Here is a 10516-nt window from a genome sequence, read left to right as displayed (position 1 = left end):
AAAAACCCTTTTGTCATGAAAAAAAAAAAAAAAAAAAATCAGAAGCTTAAAGTTAGGAGAATGTTGTATAGATTTTATTGTTATATGCAAACAATTTTTATTTTATGTGTCGAAAAAGTGGAAGAAGATAAGTTGACTTTTAGGATTTTGTTATAATTGTAGTATATTTAATTATGGTTCCAAAATATTTTTTTAAAAAAAAAAAAATCTCAAAAGCTAAACATTAGGGACATTTTATATGCATTTTCTTGCTATATATGTATTTCTATTAAAAGCGGGAAAATGACTTTTGGGTTTCCTTCATAATTATGATAGATTTAATTATTGGAATAAATTGATTGTAATAAAATAACTTCTGGGTTTCCTTTTCACAAAAAAATTCTAAATGACAGGTTGTTATAGATTGTTATTGGTGGGGCAAAAAAGTAATATTAATGATAGATTCAAAATTATAACCAATAATAACTTTTTTTTGATACAAGATAGAAATTCTACTATAATCTATTCTAAGTGTATATGTGTGTGAAACTCTCTCTTTGAGACTTGAACCCAGACCCTTGCCCCCCCACACCCTACAAGCATTTATACTTGTGGAGTGACCATCACACCAAAGGCACGCGATGGTTATAACCAATAATAACTAACTACCTATGATTTATTGTAAAAATGTTGTGGACGTAATACTTCTTTTAATTTAATGATATATTTTTTTCATTAATCTAATAATATGATTGTGCATTTAGTAGAATATTTATAATATCTATAATTATTACCAATAATAAATGAGCAAGACTTAGGTACAGTACTTAGGTATTATTCCTTAGGTTCTCTTTTTAAGATTCTGCCATGTGGATTTTTTCTCATAGGATAGAAGTATATTTTTTAGTTAAGTAGTCACATGGCTGAATTTTAAGAGGAGAACCTAAGGAGAATACCTTTTAAGATTCGTGTGGGTGCGACGTAGGTCGATTCTTGTCCATCCCAAAGTGCTTGATTGGGAGCTGAGACAAAAGTTCTTCCATAGAAAAAATTTGTCAAATTTCTAACATAGCTTATGTACAAAATTCTGACAATAAATATTATATGGGAATTGATATTTTTATGTTTCATTTATTAAGTTCTTGATTAATATTGTTTTGTTTTTCATTCTTTCTTGCAAGCATACTTTAGTTTCATGAATCATTATATTTCTTATAACTCTATTTGGGGTTAATACTTTTTGGGGTTGTATTTTTTGAATTCCCTATCAAAACTCCTCTCTCTTCCTCTTATAACTTTGGTTTAATTTTTGTTTGAGTTAATACTTAATCATTTTGAAAGTGAGAATTTGAATATATATATATATACATAAACACAATCTTGGCTATGTATTTGAATGTGCCTATCAATTATTTGAGAAATATCAAGTATAATTTTGTGATGAGTTTTGATTGTCATGATAATATTCTTTAACAGAATGAGACATTTGAATAATATATTTGAAACTTAAAAACTTTAGTTGTAAAGAAAAAAAATTAGGAAACATATCAAATTGGTCCTGTTCGGTCCATCTGGTCTACTTCCATCCACTTCAGTCCAATTCAGTCTACTTTGTTCACTTTGGTCCAAGTTCGTCCACTTCAGTCCATTCCGGTCCAATTCAATCCACGTTGGTCTATTCTGTTCATTTGGTGTACATTTGTCCAATTTAGTCTATTTGGTCCAATTTGATTCATTCCATCCACTTTGGTCTATTTGCTCTAATTTGATCCATTTCAGTTCACTTTGGTCTAATTTGGTGTACATACATAAGAATGAAAAAAAGACAAGTTTTGGTTGAGAGTACTATCAATTATTTGAGTAATATCAATTGTAATTATAGGATAAGTTTTGGTTATTATAATAACCTCCTTAAGAGAATGAGAATTTAAATAATAACTTTAAAACTTAAAAATTTTAGTTGTACCAAAAGAAATTAGAAAAATATAATGCATAATAACAATAGTTAGAAGAATATGGACCATTTAAAAAAAGAATAATAATATCAATAAAAAAACATTAAAAAAATTTAGCAAAAAAAAAACATTAAAAAAAATTATATATTTATAAAAATAGAGTGATGAAAATTACTTTTTGAAAATTTTTAATTTTTAGGAAGAACTAGGGCTGTCTACGGGTCGGTCCGGGTCGGGTTTGTGCCCAACCCGGAACCAACCCGACCAGATCGGGTGGGCAAACTTTCAACCCGCCGTCGACCGTCGGAGAAGTCGGTTCGGACGGGTTGGAACATCAATGAGCAGTGGTCGGGTTCGGTTGGAATCGAGATTTGGAAAATAAAAAAAAATCTGGCTAGAAAATGATGAAAATCGGCCAAATCCTTTGAGTTTTCGCTGAAAATAGCCAAGATCTCGACTAGATCCAGCGAAATCTCGTCGGATCTAGCCAAGAACTCAACTAGATCTAGTGAAATCTCGCCGGATCTAGTCAAGATCTAGCCAAAATACATCTCAAAACTCGCCGGAATTATCAAATAATGCCGGAATCTGGGTTTTGCTTGCCAGAATTTGGGTTTCTCACCGGATTATGGGTTTTCGCCGGTCGGTTCGGGTTTTTTGGATTTTGGGGGGGGGGGGGAAACCTGCCAACCGACCCGCTGGTTACGGGTTCTGGAAGCGGAGACCCGTCGCCAACCGTCACCAGCGTCGGATCGGCCGGTACTTGGGCCGGATCGGACGGTTTTTGCGGGTGGGTCGGGTATCGGTTTTCTGTGGACAACCCTAGGAAGAACAAATTATCTAAAATAAAATTTAGAAAATAAATTATACATATTCAATATAAATTTGTTATGAGTTTTGATTATCATGATAATCTCCTTTAAGAGAAAAAAGAATTTGAATAATTTATTTGAAACTTAAAAAGTTTAGCCGTACAAAAAAAAAAAAAAAATACTATAACATAATACCAAAGAATATGGACCACCTTATATAGGAATAATATTAATCAGACACACCCAAAATGCTAGAATGATATATTGGTAGAGATAGAAAGATGTTTTTTTAGAAATTATTTAATTATTAAGGAGAACAAAATTATATTCAACAAATTTTAGAGAGCTAATTAATGAATAATACATTATAGGGTTATGCTAACAGGTGCCTTTAGGGCAATAGTTAACAATTCATTTTAGAAAAGTTTTGACACCACTTTTATAAAAAATGAAAAGAACTATCAAAAAAAAAAATATATATATATATATATATTTTTTTTTTCTATAAAAACTTTCTTTAATGATTATCTATTCCCATGCATTACGTGAGTCCATGACTAGTTTTTATGACAGTTGAGAAGCCTTTTACAAAATTCTATCCCAGTTGCCATTAAAAACTATATGCTTTTAGGTTTAACAATTATGATATGATGAATGCCACTGAAATTCAATAATTTGATTTGCAACCAGTTTAATTAGTCTAAACGTTGACCCAAAAAAAAAAAAAAAAAAAATTCAAGGGCCCTGTCCCTAAACAATTGGGCAGGACATTTCAACCGATTATGAAATCACAACATAGAGAGTAAAACTTTGATGATTGCTAAACTGTTCTCAACAAATCCAATCAATTCTACATTACACCCAAAATTCTCCCTAACATTTCTAAACTAAGACCTCAAAATTAAGGCAGTGCCAACAGCATGGCGTATACATGTGAAATACGAAAATAAAATAAAAATATTACAATATTTGGATCTTCATTTTTGGCTACCGGCTTCAACAGGTTCAACCACCTCAGCTTCAACTGTTTCTGTGTTGTTGGAGATGGCTCCTGGATGCTGAACCTCGATAGGGGTTGACCATTTGCCAGAAAGAGCTATATCCATCATCTCATATATCTTCCCGCCAAGCTGTGCTGGATTTTCAGGCTGCATCAAAAAGAGCTTTAAGTTAATTTAAATAGAATATAGCATACATCATAACAAGTGCAAAAACCAACAATAGAAGTTGACTACTAGATTTTCTTCTAAGGTGGGACTATATTTTGTTGGGGCACACATGCATGCCCCACACCTAGATACTGGCACAGCCAATTAAACTGAAGAAAATGCTATAGCTTCTTAAAACCACTAGAGAAAAGAAAGGAATACTCACAGTATAACCACTAGAAACCAAGGCTGCATCATACAAAAGATCAATGGCTTTCTGAGCATCTTCGTCATTTGGGTTACTCTTGCATGCAGCCTGCAAAATAATGTTGAAAGATATTATTGAAGTTGCGTAAAAAGACATGGTGTGTGTGTGTGCGTGCTCATGTATGCATGTAGCTGGCTTTCTTTTTGTTCACTGTACATTCAAGTTTCTGATGATTGGGTGTTCAGGATTGATCTCAAAGACCCTTCTCCCTCTCATGAAATCCAAGCTAGAGGTATCACCAGCAGCTTGTGCCTTCATTAGCCTGCAAGGAAATCAATGAGACCTAGACCGTGTTAGAAACTTACCAAAAGGATCGTATTTAGAAAAAAAAATGAGAAGAAATTTACCTCTCCATGTTGGCAGACCAACCAAACTTGCCAGATACCAGAACGCATGGTGAAGAGCTCAGACGATTAGAAATTTGAACACTAGCAACCTTATCACCCAAGTGTTTTTTAATCCAATCACAAGTTTGGCCAAACTCCTGCTTTATCTCCTTATCTTTTTCCTCATTCTTATCACCTGCACAAATTTCAAATCATGTTTCACTAAACTGACCCAAGTGGAAGCCAAAGATTCTACCATTCAGTTATGGAACAATAAATTCTTTCCACATTTCATAAATGGTGGTCATAGAACATTTTATTACTCTATCTTTACTCAAAACCATTCACCAATCCCTGTTATTAATCATCCAGGTTTCTGGTGAACAAGATGGCTGATAAATCATTACAACTTTCATCTCTAAACTAAAGTGTCATTGATACTATAAAAAAGAAAGCTTTTATAAAATATTTTTTTATAAGCATATACGAGAGAAGCAAAGGCCTCCCACACAAGAATAGTATTACAAGAATCACAAAGAGTTTCAACAAACTAACCTAAATCCAAATCTTCCTTGCTAATATCTACAAAATTCTTTTCCTTGTATGCTTTGAGGTTCTGGATGGCAACCTCATCAATAGGGTCAACTAAGAACAGCACCTACAACAACAGAACCGAGAAAAGCATACATAAGCGCTAGACGAAAAATATAGTATAGAAGAATTAGATTAATATGGAGGTGGGCACTTACTTCAAGATCCTTCTCAAGAAGTCTCTCCAGGAAGGGTGTGTTCCTAGCACTTGTCACACTGTCAGCAGCCATATAATAGATATCCTTCTGTTCAGGTTTCATGTTTTCAACATACTCGTCCAAGCTGATCAACTCATCCACACTTTGGGAAGAGAGAAATCGAAGCAATGGAGCAATACGCTTGTGATTTTCACGATCTTCAATGCAACCCAATTTCAAGTGCTTGCCAAAGTTTTCCCAAAACCTGTCATAATCCTACAGCAGACAGAGAATGTGTAAATTTTGAAAATAATGGAAAGATATAGTGCTCAACAACTTGCCACAGATGGGTTGGCACAAACTGTATTTGTTCTTACATTGACAAGGCACACACACAGTGAGCAAGAAAGAGAGCAAGAGGAGTAAAAACATTCAGTTACCATTGGAACTTGTTTGTTTACAATATAAAAGGAAACAATACGAGAAGAGGACATACATCTTTGTTCTCGCTCATGGATATACCCAGAATCATGTCAAAGGCCTTCCGAACCAAACGCTTCCTCATTATTCGTACCTTTAGTACAGCATAGAAACACAAATTAGCATGATATATCTAAAGAATCTTACAAGCCCTCCAAAAGTTTAAAAAGATAAATGTTTCTTACTATTCGACTCTCTTGAAGAATTTCACGTGAGACATTGAGTGGCAGGTCATTCGAGTCCACAACACCTTTGACAAAGCTTAAATATCGTGGGAACTATTAAAGCAAAAATGAAAACAATTAGCATCACAAACACTTCAAAATTTTGAGGAAACTGGATTCCTCTCTTGTCCAAACTTTAGCCATTATTATACCAGTTCTCCATCAAAGTCATCTGAAATGAACACCCGTTTCACGTAAAGCCTTATATTTTTGGTCTTGGGATTGACTATGTCATCCTTTCCCATGGGAGCAACGGCTGGCACATAGAGTATAGACCGAAATTCTACCTCACCCTGCAAAACAGCTCACAAAGAAATATAGAGGCACCATAATGTAAGAACAGGTGCTTAAAAAAAATCACACTTCTTTCATTGATTGTAAAGTCTCAGCTGAAGTTTGCTCGTTTAATCATGGCTAATTGGTGCCCAGTTTTGGAAGCAAATAACACTGAAAAACTTGTCTAGAAGACTTCGAAAAGCAAAAGGAAACTGAGAACAAGTAAAAGTTTTCTAATCGTTACTATACAAGAACTTAATAATTTATCACCTCTGTTGTAAAGTGTGAAGATGCCAATGGATCCAAATATTCATTAAAAGTTTTCTTGTAGAATTCATTATATTCCTCAGTTGTGACTTCCTTTGGGTTGCGAAGCTGCAAATATAAACAGCTTAATTAGTTGGTGTACAGTATATGTATGGAATTTTTTTCAAGCACATTAAAGATGCAAATAAAGAAATCTTAAGCTCACCCATATTGGTTGGGTCTCATTAGTGAGCTCCCAGTCCCAGTACTTCTCAACAACAGTCTTTGTTTTTTTCTTCTTCTGTCACAATATAAAAGTCATGGATCAGTTGCACTTAAGATACCAGTATTAATTTCAGATACATGCACAATAAATTAAAGGCATGCTTTACATAGTAGTACAGAAAAAAAAAAGGAGCTACCTACCTCAGATTGCTCATCTTGTCCATCCTTTTTGGTTTCAGCTGGATCCTCATCAACCTCAACCTGAATCAGAGCCGGAGGATAATTACACAGAATATGCCAAATTTACTAGTTAGTGTAAAAGTAAGAGGAACCTATAAAATCCCTGAGGGTTCATTCAGTCATTTTACTTATGATACTATGGTACACAAACAGATAGCCATACCTCTTTAGTGAATCCCTTTTCCTGCCAGGTGTATATTGGGAATGAAACAAATTGTGAGTAGTTTTTCACAAGCTTCTGAATCCGTTCTGGATGTGCAAAACCTTTGTCATCACGCTGAAAGTGGGAATGAGATAGAGCAGGAGGTTAGCTCAGAAATGATAAAGAGATAAAAACTACTCTTTAACAATGAAGTTTCTTAAATGACCTTAAGATGTAGTGTAAGGCGGGTTCCTCTAGGAAGAAGCTTCTCAGGGTCTGTTTCTTCCCGAATGGTATAGGAGCTCGCATTGGCCTCTCCTTCCCACACATATTGTTTATCAGATTTTGGGCTCTTTGTTGAGACAACAACCTTCATATAACAATAAATACATAATTAAAGGTAACAATATAATTAATTCAAATGTTAAAAGTAATTGTTAAATTCTCAGTAGAGTACATACTCTATCACAAACAAGAAATGCTGAATAAAATCCCACACCAAATTGACCAATTAAATTATTGTCCCCGCCAATATCCTTGCTATCCTGTAAAACAAATCGAATTTCTTTTAGGTAAATACATGACTCTGACCAAAGCACCTGGAATGAGGAAAATTAAGAATGTGTTTAAAAAAGGATTAGACCTTCAATGCTTTCAAGAACTTTGCAGTTCCACTTTGCGCAATAGTTCCAAGGCAGTCAACAAGTTCTTGTTGAGTCATACCAATGCCGGTATCACTGCATATAGAAAAACAGATTTCATACTGCAAAGAAAGGGTAGGAAGTTCATTTAAAAAAATAGTTATTGCTGCTCACGAAGCTTACGTGATAGTAACAATCCCATTTTCCTTATCAGTTTGAATACGAATATCAAGATCAGCAGCTCCCTTCAAAAGATCAGGCTGTGTAACACTGAGAAACCGCAGCTTGTCCAAGGCATCACTTGCATTGCTGTGGACGTAACAAACCGCATTTTGGAGTAATCAGCATGACAGCATCATCTAACTCAAAAGTAACTTTAATTTTCTTGAGAGTTGGTTTTTTTTTTCCCAGACTACAAAGTTCAATGCTGGGGAACAAGCACAAGCACCCACCCATTTTAAACCCAAGCAGTTTTCTATTACAATCACAAGCATAATTCTTGACACAAGAATTATCTCACACACGAAAACCAGAGAAAAATCAATTTCAGGAGTTGAAAAATAAATCTTCAAACTAGACTTCATGTAGCCATTCATTTTTTTTTTTTAAAATTATTAGTAATAAGAATTTATTGAGAAAGAAAGAAGTACTCCACGTTCACAATGGTGAAAACAAAGTATCTAAAACAATTACAATCACATCATATAGAGAAACTAATAGAGTGCTGGAAATCAGAAATAGAAATACAATGCGTAGAACCCCAAGCCTGAGACCAATCAGACAAAGTCTGAATTAGCAAAGACTTCAAATGATCAAAAGGTCTCTCAACATCCTCAAAAGTATGGCAGTTTCATTCCTTCCATATTAACCACATCAGACATGCCGGCACCAATTTTGAGGAGTGTTTCCCCAACCAGTTCCACCCACCAAACAAAAGAGAAATGGCCCTCTCTGCCATAACCCACTGAATCCCAAACATCTGAAATACTTCACTCCACAATGCATGGGCAAACTCATAACGAAGCAAAAGATGATCCATCGATTGCCCACAACACTGACACATGCAGCACCGATTAACTAGGGAAAAATCCTATTTCACAAGATTATCAATTGAAAGAATCTGACCCCACACCACTGTCCACAATGTAGCCACCAATGTTCATTAAGTATGAAGCACTATGAGAGATGCTGTCTGAAATTTTTAATAGTGCTTGCGTCTGCTCTGCCAGTAGCAGTATTTGGACTTGAACCACAATTTACCCACTTATCAAAATAATTTTGGAAAAATATATCTAAGCAAATATCACTCATGCATAAATCTCAGAGAAAAGGGACAGATCAAAACATGCCTGATAAGCTCCCGAAGAAACACCTCTTTGTTGCTGTACAAGCTGTTAACTATGAGGTCCATAAGGCGACTGACCTGAAACCAAGACAGAAACATAAGAAAGTTCGTTTTAAACCATTTAAACCACAATATAAAATCTAATCAGCTGTAATGTACCTCTGCTTGATACTCATATCTCTCAGCTGGTGGAGTGGCCGATGCATCAGATGCGGCAGAAGTCGACTCATATCTCTTGCCCAAAAACTTCAGATGCTGTACTTGATTCAAAGATTTGACGGTATCACTTCTCTTGGGAAGTAACACTGAGTACCATCGGCTTCTTGACTCGCTCTCTCCCACCTTTTCATTATCAAAAAATATAAAACATATCATGCCCCCAGAAAATTGGCAACGCAGTACAAATACATGAAGCAATAAACTAAGTCTTGCAAGCAAACGTAATATATACATAAACATTAAGCGGCACAAATTTAATCGAAGCTTGTACTTAATGAAATATGCAAACCATATGTCCTATTTCCAATACTATTTGGGTCAATGTGCAAAAAATGACAGTCCTCATGCATAAATTGGTTAGCCCGTCATGGAAATGAATGCATTATTGAAGTAGAAACGTACGATATCACCAAGAATTGAGATCAACTACATAATTCGTCAATTGTAGGTAAATTGAAATCAATACAATAAGGTTTCAACTGTGATTATATGAACACAACCACATGGTTCTCTAAGCAAAACATTTATTTCCAAATATACACATAGATAGAAAACGAAAACCCAGATATAAATTTGATAACTTTATGCTAAAAACGAAAACAAAAGCAAGCTTTCATTGACTGACACGACAAACACAAAAAATAAAATGCAGGGAAACGAAAACCCATGTCTAAATTTCATCAAAATTTAGACATAACCCAAAAAGCAACATTTTTGTTTTCTTCTTTTAAACATGACTAGGGGAGATGGAGAGCGTACGGAGTCGAAGATGGGAACGGAGCAGGAGATCGGAGCCGCGGAGTTACGGTAACGTGCGCCACCACCGGTGCGCAGGATAGCAGAGACGGAGCGGCGAGTGAGCCTGTGCATTGTTTTGGGAAGAAAAAGAACAGAACAGAGTCAGAGAAAGAGTGAGCGTGAGTGTGAGAGGGAGAGAAAGGGTGGGGTGTTAGGGTTTTAGTAGGGGTTTCTGAATTTTTGAGAGAGAGACATAGGGGCTTTGGGAAGGTTCTGGAGATTGGGGCATTTTCGTCATTTACGTATATCCCTGACAAGAAGATTGTGTACGTTGGGCCTTCGGGTTTTTTTTTTACCAAATGGGTCCTCCACTCTTGCTAGCCCCCATAGGCAATATGGCAGCACTTTTATTTATTTATTATTATTATATATATATATATTATATTTATAGGAATATTGCAGCACTGTATCATCAAGTATGATTGGATAGTTCTCCCAAAAAAAAAAAAAAAAATCAAAACAAA

The 10516-nt window shown here is 35.2% G+C and overlaps 1 protein-coding gene across 2 annotated transcripts; it reads right to left on the bottom strand.

Annotated features, from left to right (window-relative positions):
- Window positions 1-3542: 3542 nt before the first annotated feature.
- Window positions 3543-10275, bottom strand: LOC126695203 (heat shock protein 90-6, mitochondrial). Of its 2 annotated transcripts, none has more exons than XM_050391869.1 (20): window positions 10014-10275; window positions 9195-9377; window positions 9040-9113; window positions 7874-7999; window positions 7693-7786; window positions 7511-7594; window positions 7276-7419; window positions 7071-7184; window positions 6869-6928; window positions 6669-6740; window positions 6467-6571; window positions 6073-6213; window positions 5882-5974; window positions 5713-5790; window positions 5238-5492; window positions 5044-5146; window positions 4510-4684; window positions 4319-4424; window positions 4121-4210; window positions 3543-3894 (listed from the first exon to the last, which is right to left on the bottom strand). In XM_050391869.1, exons 1-20 carry the CDS (start codon window positions 10122-10124, stop codon window positions 3724-3726), a joined length of 2379 nt encoding a protein of 792 aa, XP_050247826.1. In that variant the 5' UTR covers window positions 10125-10275; the 3' UTR covers window positions 3543-3723. The 2 variants fall into 2 exon arrangements, with proteins under 2 accessions (XP_050247826.1, XP_050247825.1); XM_050391868.1 differs by having other exon boundaries at window positions 6669-6743; window positions 10014-10274.
- Window positions 10276-10516: the final 241 nt, after the last annotated feature.

This window comes from Quercus robur, chromosome 8 (assembly GCF_932294415.1).
Source record: "Quercus robur chromosome 8, dhQueRobu3.1, whole genome shotgun sequence".
Taxonomy (NCBI): Eukaryota; Viridiplantae; Streptophyta; class Magnoliopsida; order Fagales; family Fagaceae; genus Quercus; species Quercus robur.
The sequence above is the reverse complement of the archived record's forward strand: the minus strand, read 5'-3'. Positions and strand labels throughout refer to the sequence as shown.